Source organism: Phragmites australis, chromosome 23, assembly GCF_958298935.1.
Source record: "Phragmites australis chromosome 23, lpPhrAust1.1, whole genome shotgun sequence".
NCBI classification, from domain to species: Eukaryota; Viridiplantae; Streptophyta; class Magnoliopsida; order Poales; family Poaceae; genus Phragmites; species Phragmites australis.
In genome coordinates this window covers 20,000,821-20,025,789 of record NC_084943.1, presented here as the reverse complement: position 1 = coordinate 20,025,789, position 24,969 = coordinate 20,000,821, and the positions used below count along the sequence as shown (strand labels likewise).

At 46.0% G+C, this 24,969-nt stretch overlaps 3 protein-coding genes and 1 pseudogene across 3 annotated transcripts; all 4 read right to left on the bottom strand.

Annotated features, from left to right (window-relative positions):
• Positions 1–3,111: 3,111 nt before the first annotated feature.
• Positions 3,112–3,949, bottom strand: LOC133906460 (osmotin-like protein). Its single transcript, XM_062348375.1, has one exon. It carries the CDS (start codon positions 3,908–3,910, stop codon positions 3,248–3,250), a length of 663 nt encoding a protein of 220 aa, XP_062204359.1. The 5' UTR covers positions 3,911–3,949; the 3' UTR covers positions 3,112–3,247.
• Positions 3,950–11,518: 7,569 nt separating this feature from the next.
• On the bottom strand, positions 11,519–16,559 carry LOC133905835 (importin subunit beta-1-like). The gene is made up of 3 exons (XM_062347609.1): positions 16,355–16,559; positions 12,751–15,177; positions 11,519–12,655 (listed from the first exon to the last, which is right to left on the bottom strand). Exons 2-3 carry the CDS (start codon positions 15,168–15,170, stop codon positions 12,457–12,459), a joined length of 2,619 nt encoding a protein of 872 aa, XP_062203593.1. The 5' UTR covers positions 15,171–15,177; positions 16,355–16,559; the 3' UTR covers positions 11,519–12,456.
• A 211-nt stretch (positions 16,560–16,770) lies between these two features.
• On the bottom strand, positions 16,771–17,187 carry LOC133906055 (probable calcium-binding protein CML16; annotated as a pseudogene).
• Positions 17,188–19,699: 2,512 nt separating this feature from the next.
• LOC133905747 (CASP-like protein 4C1) lies at positions 19,700–20,747 on the bottom strand. The gene is made up of 2 exons (XM_062347510.1): positions 20,299–20,747; positions 19,700–20,219 (listed from the first exon to the last, which is right to left on the bottom strand). Exons 1-2 carry the CDS (start codon positions 20,611–20,613, stop codon positions 19,974–19,976), a joined length of 561 nt encoding a protein of 186 aa, XP_062203494.1. The 5' UTR covers positions 20,614–20,747; the 3' UTR covers positions 19,700–19,973.
• Between the last annotated feature and the right edge of the window lie 4,222 nt (positions 20,748–24,969).

Genomic DNA, 24,969 nt, shown 5'->3' with positions numbered 1-24,969 from the left:
GGACATATATAGAATAATAAAGTAAAAATGTGCATTGAAGTTATGATTGATTTATATTTAATGTATTTAGAAAAATACTATATAAACTTATATTTAGGATCGGAGGGAGTATGTGGTATTGCGATGGTCAATAGTGACAAAAAAACCTTTTCCTGTGGGCTAACAAGGTGTAGGTATTCGAGAGAGAATAATTGCACCAATTCTCTTTCACTTTGCATCTCTCAACTCGATCTATTGTCGGATAGCTGCTTAACTTTAGCCTCTATATCGATGGCACTGTTGATCATGCGAATTGCGACCAAATCTGTTGACGCCAGTACAAAACGCATGTAAAACAAACTGAGCCCATTGTTGCCGATCGATTCCGGTGCAACTAAACCACCCACTTTTCCTCAAGATCGATTCCACCCGTTCACCCGTTCGAAGCATTGGAATTCAGCAAAGTTCAGAGAATATTGGACCAGAAAGATGTACATAGCCAACTGATTTTGGCCAGCACAATGGACCTGCTGACATCGATGATCATGTCTATCAACTTTCTATATCCCCTAGCCCTGGGCACTTTGGCCTTTGGCATAATTCAGCTTTGTCAAAAGTTCATAAGCTAATGATGATGACATCAGGCCAGTAACTTCTTTCTACAACTTTGGCTTTAGCTAGCGCAGGCGCTTTTTAATGGTAGAAGCAAGGCACATATGCCAGAATCTAATACAGCTATAAACGTTTCCATCGACCTCAAAAAGCACATATAAGTGTATAACAATGAGACTATATAACACTTGTTTTTTATTGTCAATTTGCTAAGTTTATCCGGCTGTCGGTCCAGGTAGCTTTTAACCTTAAACCACCCAACAGTATCGCACTTTTTTTTTTTTTGGAATATGGATACAACATATAGACGCCAGAGACTGACCCCATTGGGGCTATTGCATTTTGTTAGTCTATATGGTTGAGTAGAAATGAAATATGAATTATCTTTAGAGAACCTATTGAACTCGCTTTTTATCTTTGCTACAAAAGAAAGCACCAAGGATGAAGATGAAGTGGACATGTCATATCTTAGAAACAACTATCACAGAGATATTCGTCAAACATGGATTAATGTTTACTAATAGAATTTGTCCTTGAGTTTCCATAATTCATGTTTGAGACCTGTAAGTGTGCGCCATTTGTTGAGCTTTTCATCTTGAGCCTTTGGCTCCAATGTTGTAATAATGAATAGTTTGGCGCATAGCTTATACAGAGGCCATAATAAAGATATTTCTTCATCTAGAAAATGTGCACCTCATGGGAATATTGAAACTCCGGTTTGACTAATCTGATTTTTTTTGCAGAGGAGCAGATCGTATATTTCAGGATTGCACCTCATGCGTGCACTCTGGAATTTGGAAAGTCCAGTTCGAAAATCACCAACACTGGAGTGGAGTACCTATTGGCTCATGGCTGAAGTAGAGGCGGGACCTTCCTTTGAAACTGGCCATACGTCCAGTTCGTTTGGAATCTAGGAATTCCATAAGAAACGGTTTTATTGTTCTACGGGAACTTTATTTTTCTCGTTTATAACATCATATTATAATCTATATTAGCTACCAAAGTTTAAATCACTACTACATAAATAATCATTAGTGCCGGCTAAAAAACACTATTAGTAGCAGTTTTTGAACCAATACTGATTACTCGACACTAATAGTTCGTGATTTTCAGTGTCGGTTTATGAACTAGTACTGATAATGAATATCAGTGTCGGTCTATGGTTACTAGCCGACACTGAAAAAGTTTTCGGGAGCCAAAAATATATAAATAAACAAGCCGGCTCGACCGCCGCCACTATCTCTATCTGACAAGTCGCTGACCATATCGCAGAACGGAATAAGAACATACAGATCAAGCACATGATATTCCTCATACATCACAACATGTACTCGCAATTTTATTCTCTGAACAATGACATATAGATCGGCATAAACGAGATTGTAAGCCCCTCTACTCCCTTTCTCTGAATATGTACACACAAATACAAGCCCCTTTACTCCATTTCTCCCTCCTCCGCTCCTTCCACCTGCACAAGAAGCATACATCCACACTAGCGCACACATCGCAACGCCCCATTCTTCACCTCCGCTCGGCCGCCCCTGTGCGTCCAGAGAAGTTAGGGGGATTAATTCCTCAAGAAATGATCAAGATTGCCAAGAAATATTTGTGGACAATGGATTTCGATGATGTGGAAGTGAGGAAAGGAAGCGGATGCGGTTTGACTCACGCTCGTGGCCACCGAGGAGATTGACGGCATGGATGAAGCGCATGTGGAGGGTGCTCCTCCACCTCATGTGCAGCACGCGCGTGCTGAGTCAGGAAGCCGAAAGCCTACTTCCCTCGCCATCGCTCGACCACGCTCGTCGCCGGTGAGCCTTGCAATGACCCTGGTCCATAGCTGCGTAGCTTCCTGCCGCCTCAACTCCTCTAGGCGACCGGCTCGCACCGCCGGCCACTCGACCGAGGAGGCCACTGCCAGAGGGACTCATCCTCTCCCTGGCCGGCCTCGCTCCCCCAACACTCCTCTCTCCCGACCGGTCATCCCTCTCTCGCCGCCCTCTCTTTGTCTCTCAGCCTGCACGGGGCCAAGGCAACTGAAGAGATAAGGAAGGGAACAATTGAAGAGATAAGAGAGAGATGAACCATGCGAAAGAGATAAAGGAAAGAGAGATCTAGTCGGACCTCAACAAACGAGCCAAAATGAGAGTGGATCTAAATTTTGGGATCGATCTAATATTCAATATCGGCTCGTAACATGAACCAACACTGATAAAAAGTATCAGTACCGGTTCATAGTTACCAGCTAGAACTGAAGTATCAGTTTTGGTTCATTCCTAGCTTAATCATTGATCGAGCACGGGATGTTATGAACCAACACTGATACTTCATCAGTGTTAGTTCTGATCTAGCCTACGCTGATGATCTGCGCGGATGAACAGAACAATGCAACTGTGTGAGTATTAGAAAACAACTAATTGTTTTCTCTAAATATCAGAAATTGGGTAGAGACGATTGAATTGCATCGAGTTGTAGAACTTGCATTATTGTGCTTAAGGCATGTTCTACGTACACACGTCGGAGCCAAATTTCTCAACAGTTAAATATTAAGCAGCAATTAACAATTACTAAACCCATACATGCACATGCACGGATGCACGACAACGATTCGATCGACAAAGTGAAGCCAATGGAGCGAGACGACGCCTCGATCAATCTAGCTGTCGGCGACGACGGTGCGGATGACCATGTCGGAGGCGGCGGCGACCATGGACGGCTGGCAGAAGACGATCTTGAGCTCCCCCGGCGCGCGGCAGCTCTGCGGCACGGGCTCGACGTCGGTCGAGGTCGTCCTGGTGAGCGGGCACCGGTTCTTGAAGTACGCCGGCGGGCCACGGCACGCGGCGCCGTCGACGGCGCGCTGCGCTGGCGGGCAGTCGCAGTTGAGGTCCACGGCGCACCCGAGGGCGGGGCACTGCCCGCCGCCGACGGCCTGCGGGCTGATCACCATGGGCACGTTGAACCCGTCCACCAGGCTCACGCTGTAGGCCGCCATGTCGAGGTTGCCGCGGTCGTGGACGGTGACCTGCGCCACGGTAGCGGGGGGCGCGGCTCCCGTCTCGCAGCTCGACACCGCGACGTCGCAGCCCGTGCGCGCGGCGACGCGGCCAGCCCAGAAGGTGGACGGCAAGGAGAGGGAGAGGAGCGCTTTGGGGTCGAGGCGCGCGGTGTTGTCGGAGATGGAGGGGAGGCCGGAGTTGGGGGTGACCAACGGCCAGACGGGGTGCGGGCAGAGGTTGTGGAGGGTCAGCGTGGTCGCCGTCATGACGGCGACGTTGGCGGAGAGGAGGAGGAGGACGAAGGCGAAGGCTCTGGCCATGGCCGTGTCTTAGCTAGCTCGCTAGCTTCTTGTTATGAGTTGTGACGAGACATGAGACGAGTTTTGTCTAGTTTTATACGCGAGCTCAGGAACAAGAAGCTTGAAGCTTCTAAGGGAAGGATCTAACCGGAGAGAAGAGCTTTAATGCTTCAATGTTCAAAAGTAAGATTAAATGCACTAGGCGTCGTTGAACTTGTCCTGCCATATCATTTAAGTCTCTAAACTTTTATATATAGATATGAGTTCCTACCTTTACTAAGTGTGTGACTCAAGATCCAAATCATTCTAATCAGTATAAATACTCAATCTAGATTCAACCGATGGCGGCAAGTACGTGCCGAGTAGGAGGATTTAGGCCTTGAGGGGCACACATAACAAGTTTTAAGGCCTAAATTTGTATTTTAAAAGTTCCAGAATTTAAATCAAAATGTAGGACCGAAGTCCCTCCTTCTATGAGAAGACGTGTGCAAACGGGGATCAAACCCGCACCGGCCAACTTCACTCTAACGCTACCGCAAAAGACACCATAAAACAAGTTTAAGAACAACTACCATACTTAAAAATAAAAACCTACGAGACTAAAAGTAAAATTAAGATCATCTTCAGCAGATACTTTAAAAATTCATCTCTTATAATACTATTACAGTATCTCTTAACACTATTACAGTATCCCCTATTTTTTTCATCTCCAACAACTACCCTATTTCCTTTCTTCCATTACTCTACTCCTTCCCTCGGAAACAAGTGCATACTCTATGAACAGTAATATGGTAGTCTTTTTCCTCCCGCAGAGTTGCCGCCAGTGACTGGCAAAAAAGCAGCTTCGGCATCCCTGTAGAGCCGAATAGGGTGTCTGTTGGAGCCCTGATGCGGTGAGCTGCAGTCGGCAAAATTATTGTAGCAATAAAAAAAATACAGATACCGATCTTTGCTGGAGATGGCCTAAGTATATGGTTTGCGACTCCACAGTCCACAGTCGACCTATGAATCATATAGGTTATATAGGCTATGATAGCCATGGAGCTAATAAGCTAACAATATGCTTTGTCTCTTACGTTTTTTTGGTCGCACACACATTCCAAGGTTTAAGCTTTGTGGTTTTTTTATCAACTACTCGTACAGTCACATATAAGAATCGTTTTACGTTACGTACAGTTAATCGTTTTAAAACTTAGCTATACATTATTTTGTAGGTATTAAACTTGATATTTGAAGATAATACAATTAGATTTATCTAGAAAAATATTTTTATAATACTATATTTTACTATGTTTTATCAATACATTACTAAAAACAAAATGTTTTTATGTAAAAAAAAATACTTATTTGAGACTAGGGGACAGGAGCGCGGAGACATGGGCTAGAGGGGGCCTGGCCCTAACGATCTCGTTTCCCCATAAGGTTAGTTAATGACCCGACTAATTGCAATCGCTAATTGCTTTGCTGGTCCCCCTCATGAATGTGACTAGTGCTAGTAGTACTAGATAGCTGAGGCCCAATAGAGCCAAGCTCAAGCCGAGCGAAGGAACCAGCATTTGTTGAACCCGGCCATTCCCTGTGGAATGGAATCCTCATCACTCCACCATTAGCTATTGGATTGCAGATAGATGGATAGAATTTGATGTTACAAAGTTTGTAAATAGTAAAATCACTACATTCTGTTGCTATAGTATTCGATGTTAGGCTTATGCTCATCTCCTCACTAATCATTGTTCCTCTCTGATTTCACCGGGGTGAGTCATGGGATTTGGATCCATTCCACAGATAGGCAGTGCGCTACATTGAAGAAGGCTATAGTAACAATACTAAGGATGCACGTGGAGCGGGCTATGCTACCAACCCATACCACGAGCCCACATAGCGCCGCATCTCAGCTCACTTAGCTGGAGCAGACCTATGCAGGCTGTCTGTGGGTCCCGGCAGCATCGCAAGGCTGCACACGACTCTGCCTCCTCCTCCTCCTCTACCGTAGCCTCACAGCGCAGACTGGACCGTGGGAGGCGGCTGGCATGGTGAACCCTAGCCCCCCATGACGCCCTACCTACAATGCCGCCTCCTTCTATCGGCGCATCCTCCGTCATCCCCATCATCGATGCACCCTCCGTCGTCGCCCCTCGTCATCTTGCATCAAATGCACTCCATCCGCCACCCATACATGTCGGCTCTGCCTCCTCCTCTGCCGCCTTCGTTGCTGCTCACCCTTCTGCCTTCGTCACCACCGCCTCCCTGCAGGTAAATGCCTCTACCCTCCGGTTCATCCCTTAATTTGTGCCGAGTAAGCACCACTACAAGGTCCGGTCTTCCCTGCGGTTTCTTGAAATTGTGAATCCTATATCATCCGCATCCACCAGAACAGAGTTGGTGAAGAACATATAGATCTACTAGCAATCTATTCATGTGTTTCCAACGACCCTGAAAATGAAATATATTTGCATGAGAAGTGAAGGGGAAGGGAGTAGATTTACAAGTATGTTTCCTCTGCTATTTGCAATCACAACAATGAAACTTGCTACAACTTATGCACATATTTCCCTTTTCATCCTGCCATTTTCCGTCAGTCTAAATTGAGTACCTTTGAAGCCATGCATAAAAAAATTGCACAAGAAAGAATAAAAGGATCAACGATCAATCCGTTGCTCTTGGCATGCGCATATCTCTTACTTAAAAACATGAGCACGAACCTAGTTTCAGAAACATGCATATATCTCTTACTGAAAATTGACAGAGCAGTTCAGGTTTGATTTGACCAATGTTATCCATTATATATTTTTGTGGTGATATGGTGTTGTTCAGATCTATCTGAAGTGAATGATATAATATTTTGACTTGAGAGATGCATCTTAACTCTAAACCAAGTTACATATCATTTTTGCAACTACTAATTTGCAAAGTATATAAATGTTGTGACAACCTATATTGGTTCTTGAATTTAATTACATTGTAGTAATCATCTAATCACTGGAAGTGCTAGCCTATGATATGCTTCAAAAAATTATAGAATGTTCTGTTTTCTTTTCAATTCTCATAAGCTCAGATCATATTAACAAAATATATCTAGATTCTTTTGAATTGAGCATTAAACATTTTAAGTGTGCTATTACTGCCTTCTATTTTGGCATAATGAATTCCTAAACACATGCTAATGCATCTAGTAAATTGTTCTTCCATTTTCAAATAAGTAAGCATGATATATTGCTATCGAGTAGTAAGCTGAGAAAATAATATTTGTTCTTGCAAAATGGAAGACCCCAAGGGTGAAGCGGAAGAAGCCACCACCAGCAAAGAGGTTCAGGTCACTGATAGCACCAACAGCCGCGAAGTCAACATGGATAAAGCTCATATTGTCTTCAAGACATATGTCCCCATCTATAGCAGTGGCAAGGTCCCCAATCCCCATGTCTCCTTCTCATGATCAAGCAAATAGTCCAGGGTATGGTAAGAATTGCAATCTGCTGCTACTTTTTTTTTTTTGTCAATTGTCTATTGTTGTTACCACTGTTTTATGCATTATAATTGATCTTGTCCTAAAATATATGGCAGGTGCAAACTTACTTCAGATATATGACATGATTTCACGCCTATATATGTATGGTGAGATTCTTGTAGAAGCTCAATGCATTCATTGCAATCAAGTTTTCAAAGCATCTTGAGATGTCGACACAAGTGCTTGCAGTAGGTATTTGAGGACTTGTGACGCAAAGTCTAGATTAGATCGAATGGTTGATCAAATGAATTCTACTAGTCTATCCTTGCCTTATGTTTCTTTGAAAAATTGGAAATTTGACCAAGAAGTAGCTCGTTGAGAATTGGTTAAGTTGATTGTCATTCATGAGTTGCCCTTTAGCCTAGTTGACTACCCAAAATTTAGAAGCTTCATTTATACCCTAAATCCTTGGTTCACACTAGTCTCTAGAACCAGCATCAAGGCTGATAGCATTTGCACATATGAGAAAGGGAAGACAGCCCTACGAGAGGTGTTAAAGAACTCAACATGTAGAGTTCCTCTCATGGCTGACTTGTGGACATTAAATCAAACTTTGAGCTACTTATGTGTTACATGCCACTATATTGATGATTATTGGAAAATTTAGAAAATAATTATAAAGTTTACTCTAATAGAGACACCTCATGATGGTACAAACTTATTCAATGCATTGTTAAGGACTCTTCTGGATTGGAACATAGAAGATAAGGTGTATGCAATCACATTAGACAATGCACCGGTGAATGATTCTTTTGTGAGATCTTTGAAGGAAAACCTTATAGGCAAGCGTTTGCTACATCGTAAAGGAAAACTTTTTCATTGTCGGTGTGCTGCCCACGTCTTAAATCTGATAGTCCAAGAAGGTTTTAAGGCCATGGTGGTGTTGTCAACAATATCAGAGATAGTGTGAAGTATGTAAAGAGCTCACAAGCTCAGAAACAAAGATTTGAGAAAACGATTGAACTAGTAGGCATATCTTGTGACAAACACCCCTCTCTTGATGTAGTCACTTGATGAAATTCAACCTATCATATGCTCAATTCAGCTTTGGAGTACAAGAGAATATTTGAAGCTTTGACTCGAGAGGACAATCAATATGTACATGAGCCTTTACTTGACGAATGGAACATGGACAATAAGCTTTGTAACATTTTGGAACTATTCTCTGATGCAACTGAAGTACTCTTGGGTTCCAAATATCCAACTGCAAGCTACTATTTCTATCAGATTTGGGAGGTGAAGAAATTGTTGGAAAATGAGTCCTCAAATCCAAACTTTGTCATTGCATCAATGGTAAATGAGATGAAGGTAAAACTACAGAAGTATTGGGATCTATATTTCTTGTAGATATGTGTTCATGTCGTTCTAGATCCTAGATTTAAGTTGGGCTTTCTTGGGTTTCGTATAAGGCAAGATTTTGGAAATAAAGCATCCATATACTTTTCCAAAGTGCAGAAGACAATTCAAAAACTCTTCGTTGAATATTCCGTGGAGTCGAGTAACTTAATCCATGAGAATGCAGAGGCGACCAATAATGATGAATTAAGTTGTGGTAAAAGTAATTCATGGGCAGACTGGGGACAACAACAAGATGTGCATCAAAAGAGACGAGCAAATGAGCTTGGAAAGTATTTGAAAGAAGAAACTGTCTCAGTAGAAGTTGAATTCGATATCCTGCAGTACTAGAAGATGTACTCCACCAAGTATCCAATACTTGCACTTATGACATGTGATATGTTAGCAGTTCCTGCATCAATAGTTGCATCAGAATCAGCCTTTTCTCCTACTTATTTGTTGTGCAATTTTCTGAGAGCCGTGAAATTTTAGCATGACTAGTATATTTATTCTGAAACTAGCTTGCTAACTTAGTTTTTGGGTGCATCAGAAAACTTAGTGATGCCTTCATTGAATACTTGAATCACATGTGCAGTTATACTTCTGTTTTCATAGTACACATACAATCTTTCTGGTCGCGGATCACATATTATGTCTCCTTTCAAGTTGATGTGATTTTTTTAATCAGATCATGTAGCTAATTTTCAGTTAAGATGCCACTCATCAAGGAAGCATGAAATCTATTCTGAAGCCCATGTAGCTCAAGCTTGATGTTGCCTTCTGATGGAAGCTTTAGTTGTTCACTTATTCATCTTACAAAATGTAATATAATATACACTGTTTGATTTATCTATTATTGTAATGAACAAATACTTTCTAAATATCAATGCCTTTTGGCTTCTTTTGCTTTTTTATTCTTTTTTTAATTATTTGGTTAAGCCAGCAAGCAAGCAAACAAATACTTTTCTGTCATAGCATACTCAAATCTCGTCAGCGTCATCCTCGTCTATTCGTCTTATCTACCAGTAGCATAAATTTATCGGGGGTCAATGATAAACGGGATTTTCGGATTTATCGAAATTCTATCGGCGATGAACAAATTTTTTCGGTCAAAATTAAAAAAAAATAGCTCAATTTATCTATAAAATAACACTGATTGTCTCCAAACCATTTAACATAAAAAACAACACGTAATAATATAGAAATAAGAGAGTATCACAGGTTCAAAGATACAACAGTAGTTGTGTACCGGTGTGCCGCTAGGCGGGAATTTAAAAAATAAAAATTTCGGGCGATAAAAGAAATTTACCGGACCCAAGCAATAAAACAGAAATATCGAAAATATTGAAATTCTATCGCTGATAAAAATTTTCCCTCACGTCGCCCGCCGTCTGCCGCCTGATTCACCGACCGCGGTCTACCACTCCGCCGGGCCACCGGTCGCTATTGCTCACAGCTCGCTAGGGCACGTCTGCACGAACTACCAAAGATGAGGTCTCTTATTCTCTCATGGTTGATCCGATAGGACAAACTATGGATTATGGAAGTTTAGAACACAATGACCGAATTTATGTTTTTTTAATATGAAATCATGAATAATTTGATTCCCATCTCCCCTTCTTCCCATGAATTTCCATCTCTCTTCCCCTCCCCCTCCATTGCCAAACTTTGCTTTAAGAAAAATACTTAACATGTCTCCTGGAAGACATTTGACTGCCTAGTCATAGTCACCCCTAGATGGGCTAGGCGGGTAGAGACCCTTACTACTTGGCCCTCCTACGTCCAAATCCTGGCTTCGCCTGGAGAGAGTATTTGTTTAAGAATATGTAGGTTTTGTGATTAAACAATGATACATTGGAGTTGCAGTTGAATGTATTTTCCTATGATCATAATTTTGTTGCTATGGATAATATCATATAAGAAAAAAGTGATTTAGAGACCGTGTCAAGTCAGACCATGACTTATATTTTCTAACAGATGAAGTACAACTATACACCTACCTACGTGTCTCTAAGTCCACCGAAGATTTTCATGATATGGAATAGTGAGCAGGAGAGCAAATAGAGATAACTTGGACACACGGGCATTGATAAAAAAAAAAAGTTGCATTGTCATGGTCTCATGGAAGTCTATATCTAACACACCTTTTCAAAACGAAACTATTTAAGAAAAATACAAGGATTAAAAAAAAAAGAAATAGGCTGAAGTGGAGGAATCCAAAAGAAATTTAGAAGAAAAAAAATTGATTCGTGCAAAACTCCCAACATATACCCATGTTCTAGGGCCTGGCCTCATATTTGGTAATAGTATCAATGAATTTTCAGCTTTGCTTGAGTTCATTTGGATTGAATTCTGAGAAAAATAACTTAGTGTAGGTGGGGGGGGTCTAACGGGAGAAAATTAATACAATACAGAGATGCAAAGCTCTTTTTTTTATGGGAATCATAAGTTCTACTTTTTTTAATGGAATCATAAGTTCCATTAACTAGAGTGCAAAGGTACATCCGGGATACAAACTGGTGCGCTATGCATAAGCAAGTCATCAACAAGACACTCCCGACCATGCGCTGTTGCTCGGGCCTGAAACCGCAAACGACGAGGGCGTGTGGAAAACTCTCGTGCACCGCAACTTCACCGGTGCTCGGCTGCTCGTCGGAGTGATTAAAAGCAGACGCGCACCAGCGTCAGCAAACTCGCGCCCTCAGCAGCAGCCAATAATAACCAATCGTCAATGCAATCATGTACTATGCAAAGGGCACTAGCAGTATAGCAGGTTGAAGGCGGTAAAATAACAAATCATTCGACACATTCATCATCATATTCTCATATGCTCAACAAATGATATGACAATGTTGGGTAGCAGGGGGGAGAGCACCACAGAATATTACAATTCATAAACAAATCCAACTCCGACCAACTGCCCCCCGCAAAAACCACTCCAAAGACCTATAACTGTTTGTTTTATCACCATTCACCACCCAGCTTCAGAGAAACCGAAATCGAGCAGCATGTAGAAAATAACCAAAAAAAGAAAGAAAAAGTACAGACTCTTGCTGCTCCGATAGAACCTGGAGGTTGAGTGATGCACGCGGGGACTTGTACAACGGCGTGCCGTACCAGACTGGACCGGACAGAAGTTTTGCCCAAAAAGAACTCTTACAAAACAGACAATAATGAAATGCAAGACAATGCAAGTGAAGAAAGAAAATGCTAGGAAAAATAAACAAGCTACCAGCTGGGGAGGGGTATGTATGACATAATGGGCTTGGCCGCCCTGAGCAATACAAAATAATCTTGTGATAATGCGTTCATGCCCGCTCTTGCTTACTGGAGCAGTAAGCAATTGGGCCTTGTCCCAAGTGACCATCCGACCAAAGTTTGAAGCATGTGATGAATGCAGGGGAAAATGATAGCCACAGACCGTAGGTGCGCCATGCCGAGGAAAAGTCAGCATGTCAGGTAACAATAGAAGCTCATCTCACCTCCAATAAGAAATGAAGGTTGCAGATGCCTTTAGCAAAAGTTAGCAGGCGGCCAACTTAACCCTCTTTTCCGCGGAGGTGAAAAGGACAGGTTGACACATGTACTGATGCAAGTTAGTGAGGACCCTTCGACTCTGCTGTAAGGATGTAGGACGTCTCCAAAGAGCAGGTCTGGCATGATGCAATCAAAGACCCAGACATGACATGTAGATGGATGCAAGTGCAGACTCAAGATCAGTATGACATCAACCCGAAACTGCACGGCTGATTGCTATCCTCGCCCAATCAGCTGATTCTTTGACCAAAGGATCATCTGAAGCCAAGCATTCCTCTAAAAATTTCTGGCTTGAGGTAGATTGATTGATCAAAGGACCAGCATGGACACCCAATGTGTCTGCCAGATCTCCCAAGACACCGATTGCAGTCTTCATCACAGTATCATTCCTGTAAAGAAGATATAATATTATAATTAATTAGGGCAACAACCTAATAACTCATACATGAAGGTAGGAAATCAGAATTTGGGCTTGAGGACTTACATATCCTTTCCATTATACATAGTGTCAAGGAACTGAAGAATATGCGGAGCATACGGCATCAGTAGTTGTGTCTTAGGTGAGCTCTTAAATCCTTGAAGAATACCAGAGTAGGCTTCCAAGATCCCATTCCTTAGCTGATTGGTGTAATCGAGCATTTCATCATCAGCTGCAGTGGCATGTGCCGACAGATCGGCGGCACTTTGCAGCATAGGCATGGCATAGATCAAATACTTTTCGAAGTTCTCCCCAATTGCCAGTGCAATATCACCAAAGCACGAAAATATCGGTGGTTTTACAGATCTGTGCAACTGGTTACTGGATAGGTCCTTCAGAAGCTGGGTCATGATGCCATCGCAGAAGGGCAAAATTTTGTCTTCCAGTGCCCTGCAAAGGTCACCCACAACACCCACGGTAATGGCACATACCTGATACTCTTCAAAGTTCTGAAGTCCCATCTCCAAATATTGATAAAACTGTGCCATATACTTTGCAAAGTTTGGACCAGCTGCATATGCCAACGCACCAATAGCAAGCATAGCCTCCTCATGCACTGTGGCATTTCGACAGGCGAAAACTCTCAAAAACAGATCCATCAACTGATCTGCATACTGCAAGAAAGAGTACTTCGTTGACTCCATTCCTCCCAATTTTTGGATCATTACCTGCAAGCAGCCACAAAGAAGGCCCTGCAGTTCGCTCCTCTTCTCCCTCTCATCAGTTGACAACTTCTCAGCTTCAAGTGTCTGATGGAGTTCCATCATGATCACGGGTACTAACTGCATAACAATAGGGGCTGTCTCCTCAGTGGAGAACCTGACAACTTCATTTAGAGTCTCATAAGCTGCAGTGCGCAGCCTGGATTCTCCAGCATCCTCCCTGTGAGTAACCATAAGAAGGTTCTGAACAATATCTTGAAAAAAAGGGGATAATGGTGATGCAGATCCAGCATCAACATAGCCTTGGGCAAGGAAATAGAGTGCTCCACATGCCTTTTCAGCTACATTTGGGACATCCTTCATGCTGTGAAGCAGCACAGTAAGTATTTGCTGACAGTTCTCGGATGTAATGATAGGAGGAGTTTCAAGCGCTGAACCATGAAGAAACTCGAAGATTCTTCCAAGGGTCCAGGCAGTTGTGTCCTTTACATGGTTACTTGGATCCTTCATCAACGCAGCCAGCAAAAAGTTCAAGGCAACATTAACAAGAGGAGCCAGTTTATCAGCCGATGGGCCCTCCAAAATAGAGCCAAAAGCATATGTTGCAGCCTCTCTTTGCCTCCAATCCGACTTTGTTATGTTTTCCTCCACAAAAGGCATAACGAGAGGAACAATATCATCCCCGACGGTCCTTGCGACCAGGCCCAAACAAGTTCCCCCAGCCATTGCAAGATTCCAAGCACCTTCATCCAAGTCTTGGTCTTCCTCCTGTTTGAGGAGAGTCTCCAACAACATGGGCACTAAGGCAGGAAGAGCCTGCTTGATAAAATAGTAGCAAGGGACATCGGAATCAGCTGTGAATTCACTACCGTAGTCATCCAGAATGTCAATTTCCTCATCACATACGGAACTCCAGAACTCAATAGCCTGAAGTGCAACTGACTCCTCATCTCCCCTCACAGCCTTTGCAGTGATATTAAATATGTCCTGCATGTACGTGGCTAGCTTATCATAATAAGTAGATGAGATAGCCACCAAACACTCAAAGGCGGCCTGCCTTATCTTCACCTCCGGAGACTGTGTTGCTTCACAAACAACTCTCATGATATAATCACGCTCCATGTCATTCGAGAAGTTAACCTGAGCAAAGCCCAATGCATTATACAATGCCTGTGTAGCTGCAAGCCTCACATCAGAGTTCCCCTCAGAAGCATTCATACCCTGAACAACAGCCGTTAGTATTTTATTGACTTGGTCTTGGTCAACAGCTTCTGGAGAAACTTCCTCACATAAATAGCCAAGTGTCTCTAGTGTAGCCTGCTTAACGTTTGGCTGGACCTGATGTATGTTTGAGAGCAATGATCCTATAAGCTCGGGCCATTGCTTCTGAGGAATCTCGATACCAGCAACCTTCGCAATGACTTGAGAAGCAGTAGATCTGGCACTTGCAACAGGTGATGAGAGAGTTTGCAGCAGCAATCCTTTAATTTGTACCTTGACACCAGCATCCAGTGCCAGCCATCTCTGGAAAAGCTCATTCTTCCTGTGCTGCTCCTTTGCATCAAGTGCATTCTTAAGGATCAATCCAGCTAACCTGCGGCTCTCCTCAGGTTTCTCTTCATTGGCCAACTCACTTGAGAGGGAGAGAAAGAATCCTGGGAGGTTTTGATCCTGGAACTGCTTGAGGCTTTCTTCAGCATGCTTCCTAATCGCACCATCCGCAGATTGCGCACTTAAAAGAATTTGAGTAATGTCCAGTGACATATTGACTCTGTGAAGATATAAGGGGGAACTCAGATATATATGCATGTATTCGTGACATGAAAACCATATGCATCATGAAAAAAAAATTATGCAGATCCATAGAGCTATTAATACTCGATATATATATTGTGTCAGTCACAAAGAATGAACAAAAACTGCATGCTTAGTATGATAGCAATCACAAAAACAATCTCACTAGTAAGCATACCCACATACGTACAAAAAAGGAACGAACTACATCAAGATGGAATGATGGAATCTTACTCTAATAACCAAATGTAGGAACAAGAATGATCCCTATAACCCGAGTCATCAGTAGACATGTAATCACATATGGTCCACAAGACCATGTATAAAATAGCAGCATAATAACATAATCCGCTTAGCATGAAACATATTCAGCTCATCCAAATATACAAAAATCAACGTTTCAGATTGTTAGACCATGTCAACTTCATAGCCTGTATCCAGCACTGGATGAAGCTCGAGTAATCGAGCAAGCAAGGAAACATGTGTGGCCACAAAAAATTAGTTGATTGCAGCAAATTTGGCCCGCAACAGATTCAATTCAGAAATTACAGCTAAAAGTGAAACTACCATAAGTGGAACAGCTATACAAATCAGAATATTATTGGTCCCTGGTTAAATTTTAGTAGTAAGCTTCGATTTTCACTAAAATAGGTAGTGATAGCATGAATGAACAAAACTACAAGCTAAGCCATAAGCAGTTTATAGAACGGCAACATAACGGTAGAAACAGTATGCGGCAGTTTACGAGTCAGTTAACTTGAATCAATCAACTACACAGAAAGGTAACGCATGTGCATCAGATTCATCGAAGTCCAACACAACCCTCCTCAACAACACAAGACCACCGTATCACCCACTACCCACCCATGAATCTAACCTCTCACACGGAGAAGTCGCGGAACCCTCCAACTCCAAACCCACAAACCGAGAATCTAAATCCATAAACCAGCCCAGATCTAGCAACACACGCCCGAACCGATCGCGCACAGCTCAGACACAAGCAAACAAGCAACCAGCCGTCGACCAATCAACGGATCGAGACACCACGAACAGGTAGGAAAACCAAGAGGATAGATCCGACCGGAGATCCGGGACGGATCGAGACCGGCCCCTAGATCCGACTACGGAGTCTAGGGTTTTGCCTTCCAACTCACATCGCTCGAAGCCCAGAGACGAGCCGCGGCGTACGGCCGGGAACGGAGGGGGAGGCTTCGGCTTCCGCAGCGGGCGGCGGCGGGGTGGGCGTGGCCGCGAGCCCGATCGGCGAGGGGGTGGAGGGGGAGGAAGGCGGCGGCGGCGGCGGAGAGAGAGAGGGGAGGGCGAGGAAATCAAATAATGCGGGGAAAAGAAAAGAAGGGCATCTTTGGTGGGACGGGATGGAGTGCTTCTGGACCGTCCGATCCGACGCGGATGGTCGTGATGGGGTACAGGCTAGGGATGGTAATGGGCTCTGTTCCCGTGTAAGGCCAACTCCAACGGAATCAGTAAATCGACAAATTCCAGAGCTACATAGTACTTTGCGGTCTACTGTAGTAATAGCAACCATCTCTAACAGAGCCGGCATCAAGTGCTACAGGAATGAGGTGGCGGCAAAGGAAGGAGAGATGGATGGCTTTTTTGCAGACGAATCGTTGGAGCCGCAACACTGTACGCGGACGCATCCGTCGCCGTCCACATCGAAGGTAGCGCGCAGCTCGGCCTCAAGCTCGCCGTCCCCGCGGGCATGGGCGTGGAAGGCTGCGAACTCGCCAAGGTCCACGAAGTCATCACGGTCGGTGTCGAGCTCGTCCATCATGGCGGCCACCTCGTGCGCCCCGTGCGAGGAGCTGGCTGGCGGGGAGATGGCGCGCGAGACCACGGCTAGCTCGGAAGGGGAGATTCGGCCGTCGCCGTCCGCGTCGAAGCAGGAGAACTACTTCTGGATCTCCGCGTCCGCGACGACCGCGGGGGGCCTTTGGGCCTGCTTCTCGGTGGCGTTTGACATGGCCGTGGACGCGACAAGTTGGGGAGAGCGCGCAGATGCCAGGATGGCGAGGACGTCTGTGAGCCGATGGACGGAGAGCGGAGAGCAGGGATGAGGAAGGGAGGAGCAGGGATGACGGAGGAGCAGGGATGAGAATGGACGGTTAAAGGAAAAAGAATATAGGAGACAAGATAAGATTAATTTATAGAGTATTTGTTGGAGATGGTTAGAAAAAATAGTGCTGTAATAGTGATAGTGAATATTACAATAGTGTTATAGAGTATAAAATTTTAAGGGAATTGTTGGAGTTGGCCTAACCCATTGACAATTCCTCTATTAAGCACTTAAGCTTTTTCTGTTGGGATCTTAGTATTTTTTTCAAGGGAGGGTATTCACAGAGGAGCAATCGTCAAGGCAACTTAGGAGCTCCTTTGGAAAGCACAAGATAGGGAGCTCATATCCCGGTTTGCTCTGTTTTTACAGAGGAACCACACCCTATCACAATAGGTTGAGATTCTCTGCCCCGCATCGCTCGTGACTTGCTCTCAACTCCGCGACGCTCCTTGACTCGTGAGTCACGATGGCCGCCGCCACCTCCACCTCGACGGTGGTCGCCTCTACACCAGAGAGAGGAGAGGAAGATGACAGATATCCCTATATTTGCCCTGCAACGGTAGGCGGCAGCTCCCAAAGACGGTGTTGGTCTGCTCAGCCCGTGGTTATGATGGATCGCCGCGCTAGTGGGGTGGGACGAGGAGTCCGTCCTCACGATGCTCGTTGTTGAGGACACCCCCGTCCTGGAGTCCCACCGCAAGACCTAGTCCTCCACCTCCGCTGGTGGAAGCGGAAGCACCGGATCCAGCATGAGGTGCTCCTCCGCCCGATGCTCGCCTATCCAAAGAAGTCGAGGCAGCTGCCGTGTACTCCTCTGACTTGAAGTGTGCTGCACAGACTGCACAGGCGATCACAGCAACTCGCGATGTATCCAAAGTATGAACATGCTGGAACAACTTATATCCAATGTCTCTCACTGCATGAATTACTGTCTGGTTGCCTAAAAAGATGAATTGTTTGTTTGTTTTAGGTTGTGTTTGATCAGGCTTTGAGAGAAAGGCACATGGGAGATCTCCACGGTCTGTCAGAAGCAAGCCTGAAGCTTACACGGCTTTCTCATCGGACGACAGGAACCAAGAAATTCCTGTAATTTGCTTCCATCCTCCTCTCAAGAACGTCTTGGTTTTAGTTGGTGAAAAGCGGTAGCCATGTTGCCACAGGATTCGAATTAGCAGAAATGCAGCTTCACTTTCAAGAACATGCATTAGACACTTGTCATTTGGTCACATCCAGATGATTACTGAAATTGTGTGTCTGCATTGAATCCTTCCGAGTCAGTGATAGAGCCCTCTTTCTGTTGGTTGCTGCTACTAGCTATGTAATAAAATTTCCCTTGTTTTTTGAATGTAATAAAATTTCTTGTTTCTCATATTATTATTTTTCTGATTTTTTAATTTTTTAGACAATTCTTATTTCTCGAGATTTTCATCCCCTTGGTTCCCAAACAGCTACGGCAAAAAAAATCCGAGTGAGATCCCGTCAATGGTGTCTAGATCCTATAAAATCTGGACCTCACAGCGGAGAAAGAGAATGGGAGCGAGGCTACGTCGCAAGGGCGGGGTGAGGACAGTGGCGTGCATACCAGAGAGAGGGACGAAGACATGACTCCAATCTGCTCAATCTCTCGTGCACGGAGGGGTGAAGATGCCGACAACATCGTGCTTAGAGGGGCGAAGACATCTTTGACCAGGCTCGGAATGGGAGGGGAGGATGACATGTGGGTCTATTTTTTTCTTTTCTAATCCACATGTCTGGCAACTTGGATGGATGATGTGGCGCTAGCGTGGACAAAACTGGAGCGGAATCGGGTCGATCTGTATTATTAGTATGGGGAGCTGTTAATGATATTAAACTTAGGGAGGAAAATCAGATTTTCGTGATAATTATGGGAGGCAAAAACAGTTTTGTTTTCTTAGTTGAAAAGTCCAGTGCGCGTGTTTCGTTCGGAGTGGGCTACGGGCTCGATAGATCGAAGCAGCCAAACTGTCCAGGCTCAGGCTCACCTTTAGCCCAAGAGAGATGGCTTGCTCATCACGTGCGGGCCGCGCAGGCGCCAGGCGGAATCAGGCCTTGGCTATGCCTTGCCCAAGGTGACAAGCCCAGCTCCGGCTGTCTCCCTCCCAGCCCAGGTCCCCAGCTCGAACGCCAAGGCGCGGCACGGGAGAAGCGCCCTGGTCGCCACTCCGCCCCTGCCCAAAGCAGCCGCCCGCGCCGCTCGAACAAGACGCGGCTCGAGCACCGCGCGCGGCCCACGACCACGACCGACTTCGCCGTGCCGCGCTCCTGGAAAACGTTCACGCGCACACAGGCAACGTGCCCGCACCATGCAAAGATGCCAGGACGAACGGATCGAACCCGCCGGCTCAGCTCTCATCTTGAGCTTTGCCACAGGTTCCGTGCCTATCCGCAAACGCCACATCCATCCTTCGAGCAGCTTTCGTACACGATCGATCCACATAGCTATCACACACATTCTTATCCTAGCTCCCATCTTACTGGAGAACATCACGTCCGTGCACACGCACATACATCGATCTTACAAGCGCTCAGATTTACCAGTACTACACTACCTACTGCTAGCAATAAAGATGTTACATGCACGCCTGGCGAGGCAACTCTCTTGTCCTCTCGGATCATAATCCATAAGCACGTACGTGCATACACAGGTGCGACCTATCCCGTTGCCAAAATGTCGGTCAATACATCGTCGAGGAGGGTGGCGGCACGAACCGGGACCCGGTGGCGAGGAAGCAGGCGAGCCGGAAACCGGTGACGAGCGCGGCCAGAGCGAGGGACGCGAACCCCGCGAAGCCGAGGCCCACGGCGACGTGGGCCTGCACGCACGACGCGCCGCCGCCGCTTCTCCAGTCCCCTCCTCCGCCGCACGCCCCCGCGTCCCGCGCCGCGGCGGCCGCTGCCGCCAACGCCATATAGCCAAAGCCCTGCGTGCACGTGTGCTATGATTGAGAGGAACTAGCACGTTGGTTGATTACAAGTAAGAACCCTTCATTGACTGGTCACCTGGTCGTGGCCGAAGTCGAACCAGAGCTGCAAGGCCTCCGGGAGCAGCGTGCTGCCCCGCACCACCTCCCACGCCGCGGCGCCGGCCTCGAACGCCGAGTACACCGCCACGATGGCGTCAGCTGCCAGCAGGAACCGGAACGGCGCGCGCCGGAGCGCGGTGCCGTCGGTGGCCGCGAACGCGGCCGCGGCCACGGAGAAGCACAGTGCCGCCAGCCGGAGCAGCAGCAGCAGCGCGCCCAGCCGGCTCGCCGCCTTCCCCTGCTGCGCCACCGCCTCCGCCCGCTCGCCGTTCTGTAGCGGCGTCGTTGGCATCGTACCCCTCGGCGCCGGCTTCTCAGCTCAGCTCGCCCGACGGAGACCTCTCTCCGATGCTATATATAGAGCGGACACGTCCCGCGGCCGCCTGGGTCACGGGGGGACGGCGCCGACGTGGAGATAGCCGGCCCACCTGGCGGCGTCAGCAGTGGAGGCGTGCGCGCCCAAAAAGCGAAGCACACCTGCTGGCCCGGCCACCGCCATGGCCAGGTGTGGCGAGCGGTAGGTGGGGACACGTGAGCGACTTAATGGCGCCATCATTGCGGAGTACGCTTGCGACGCTGCCAGATCTTGAACTCGATTCATTTTCCACAGCGCGCAACGCTCACGTACGAACGGACCAGCAAACTTCTCCTCGAATTCGTAAGGAGTTTTCCGTTCCGTTTCTATGGAAAAAATTCGGGCTCAAGATCTTTCATTTTTTTTAAAAAAAATAGACGGAGAGATTTCTTCAGGATTAGAAAAAGAATGAACGACATATAAGGAGGAATTACACGTATTATTATTAATAAAGCACAACGGCGACGTCGAAGGATACTTCTGCTTGGGTGGTCTCAACTTATTTCTGTACCTATGACTAACTGAAGCTGGCTCTATTCTTTTTTAGGACCAGTTTAATATACGTGCGTGGTAACGAGAGCATATCATTTACAATAAATAATATAGTGGGCTAAGTGTTCTCATCCTTACTGCCGTCTTGGTACTCGTCGATGTGTATCTCCTTGCACAGCAGTCCAAAGGTGAGCATAGTGATGGTCCAGGTGATGAGAGGGATGCAGCGTTGGTGGGTCAAGGAGACAGGGCGCGGGCCAAACAGGTGAAGAAAATCGAGTATTTATCGAGTGGTATGAGATAGGTAATTTCTATAAAATTTAAGATTAGATATGTCGCAACTAGACGAGTGTCATGAGCTATAGCGGCGGATCTTAGGGGTGGAGGGGTAAGGAAGAGAAATAAATTTTATAGTAGTATATCATACAAAAGATTTTTTTTTATGGTGATACGTGTATATTTTATTTTTATTTTTCAATCTAGTTATTAAATCACGAGATAAATAGTGTTAATAAAATTTTAATTTTTTTTTCTAAATATAATTTTATAAAATTTACTTTTCAAGAAGCCAAGAAGATAGAGCGGAGGGGCTCATGCCCTGCTACCGGCTGTCACTCTCGTCTTTAAGCTTTTTATTTTTTAATAGAAGAAAGAGAAAACGTGAGAGATGATGTGGAGAAGAAAGAAGAAAAAGATCATCCTCACTTCGTGATTCTGTTGCGTCGGCGACTGTTTGCAACGAAATGGGTGCCAGCTGAAGAGTACCATTCGAGTGTTGGACGCGTGTTAGCCTCGTTGTCTTCTCGCCTGTTGCGATCATTCCGCTGGTTTCTGTTCGCCCGTTGAAAAAATGAAGGCACTCTGCGTGCACTGTGCTGGCTACTGGGGCGCGGAAAGAAAAGTCGACGACGCGTGCGTGACAAGGATGATGTGATGGTGTCGCACGGCTTACCCAATCCAGCAGCGGTAGTCGCGTGACGTGGCACGCGCCAGCAGGGCGTGCCTGGTCAATCGGTGGATCTGCCGATCTCACGCGTGCCGGCCCGGCCATGAAACCAGCGACGAGGGACGCGGCGTGATCCTCGTGAGCTCGCCGACCGAAAGCAAGGCAGGCATAAAGCGGCGGCGCGTACAGGGGTGTGCTTTTGTTTACGGTAGAAGATGGATGGGATCTCCCGTACAAGTTTTAGTCTTGTAGTGTTTGGTTAGTAGAGTCGTCCAATTGAAAAGAATATTTCCTCTAGTACCGGATGAGCTGATCCAGCTAAAAGACCCGGATAAGACCGCCCATGTTCTCTGCTCGTGCTCTTCTCACCAAAAGCAAATTTTATAAAACTATATTTTAAAAGATTTTCGTGAGATTTTATCTATATCATTCGTTGTGTGATTCGACAGTTAGATTGAAGAGGAGAAAGAGGAGGTGAACATATGTAATCACAGGGAATAAGATCTTTTATATGATCGTTTCCTATAAAATTTATTTCCTTTCTCACCTCTTGTGACTCCTCTAGACTCAGTAGCAGAGTACTTGGGTGCGACCAACAACTTGACTCTGACAGCGACAGTAGATGGGGAAGAAATATGTAATCAACAGCATAAACACATAATTTCCCAATCGATAATCTGGATCTTTTAGATAATGAAATAATGATACTATGGTTTCAACCCCTAAGAGACATTTAACCTCTATAGTTGAATACTTGTGTGTGTAACGGGAGTGAAAAATTTGTATATGATAATATTGTTGACTCCTTTAATAACTCACCTGGTACGATATGATATCATAAATAAACAACATAATTCTCATCGGCTAAGTTGAACATACGCAAATTGCAATCCTAACTGTTCAGGCTTATCCTTCTTAATCCTTCTACCCAACCTTCCCTAACACCCTACACAGAATGATTGTATATTATCTTTTTTAGATGAAAACATTATTTCTTCAACAAAATATGGAAACCTATCTCCACAACTCCCTCCAGAGTCCTAATCCGTCATTTTCCAAACTTAGTATCATTTGATCAGCCAACCAGACAGCCACTGCAACATTCAAACGCAGAACACAACTTTTAAATTCTTACGGATAAGATGAAAATGTGAGTTAAAAAGTCTAGACATCTGCAAAGCACATAGTAATAAAATACCATCCATTTAGATCCTTGTATAAATATAGTGAAAATGATGATACAATATATAGGTAACTGATTCACAACCCACGTCATCCAAAATTACTCAGATTGCCTTGGTCGAAGAATGTATCGTGTGTTACCACCTATTCAGGTTCAGTTGATCATGAAAAATATTGGCACAAAATCAATATATTATTATGCCATAAAATCTCTATTAGCTCCACAGAACAAACCTGTAGCTTTGTCAATTGTGCTGAGAGTGTAGTAGGCTCCGTTTGCAATACCTGTAACTTATGGTCAAGCTCTTTAATGTATCTCATCTTGTGCTCCTTTGACCCCCGCTATCAGTGGTACAGGAACCAGAGGTCTCCGAGTCCCGAGGCTAGAACAGCATAGTGTCACGTGGCGCCCTCCCACGGGGGTTATCTCCCCGAGGGACGAGAAGACCAAGTCTCGGGAGAGGGTGCTCGGGGCCATGAACAGTGGTCCCCGAGTACCCGAGTTCCCCGATGATCCGAGAAGACCAAGTGCCGGGAAGAGAGTGCTCGGGGCTGCGAGCAGTGGCCCCCCGAGCACTCAAGTCCCCCGACGACAAGGAATGTCAAGTACCGGGAAGAGGGTGCTCGGGGCTGCGAACAGTGGCCCCCGAGCACCCGAGTCCTCCGACGACAAGGAATGTCAAGTACCGGGAAGAGGGTGCTCGGGGCTGCGAACAGTGGCCCCCGAGCACCCGAGTCCCCCGAGGACCCAAAGGAAGTCAGTTCTAGGAGAGAGTGCTCGGGGCCATGAACGGTGGCTTCCGAGCACTCGGTTCCTCGAGGACCCGAACAACCAGTTCCGGGAGAGAGTGCTCGGAGCCGTGAACAGTGGTCCCCGAGCACTCGGTTCCCCAAGGACCAAGAAAGGGTATATCCGGGAGAGAGTGCTCGGGGCTGTGAACAGTAGCCCCCCGAGCACTCGATTCCCCGAGGGCCTGAGAAGTCCTTCGCGGTGGCCCCCACAGAGGTCCAACGGTGAGGTGTCAGCTGGTGAGAGGCCCAATGCTGCATTTAAGAGGGCATGTGGCCTGTCACTTCCAACTGCTCTCCCCACGCTTGCTGTCAGCCCCTGCCACGGCCTGGCAGGAAAGCGTGGGGATATTTAATGCACGGGTCCCATCGCGCGTCATCCGGCGCGCCTCGGGATAGCATCGTGAAGCCCAAGGCGCCCCGCCTACCGTCCTGCTGAGTCAGGCCTGCTCTGACCGGGCGAACACGCCAGGCTGCTCGGTGGGCCCTCTCCGCGGCGCCCGTTGAAGAACGGCATGATGGCGAACAAGGCCGGACGGGGGCACGTTTTCAACCCTCCCCGTCACCTCACGCAGCATCCCATGATGATTGCTTTTCCTTTATGGTGCCTTGTAACTCGTGTCATCCTTTCTGGGCACGCCACCGCCCCGGCGGGTATATATGCGGGGCGGGCTCCTCGGAGAAATACAAGAAGTGAAGCACAGAGGAAGTAGAGTTCAATGGGGGACAAGTTGAATACGAGCTGAGGACGAGCACCGAAGAACAAGGAGCATGAAGCTCTAGACTAGACAAATATTCTTGCAACCCAGCAAACACTCAGAGAGACATTCTCAGAGCATTTATAGCATACACACAGAAGTAGGGTGTTACGCTCAGTGCGGCCA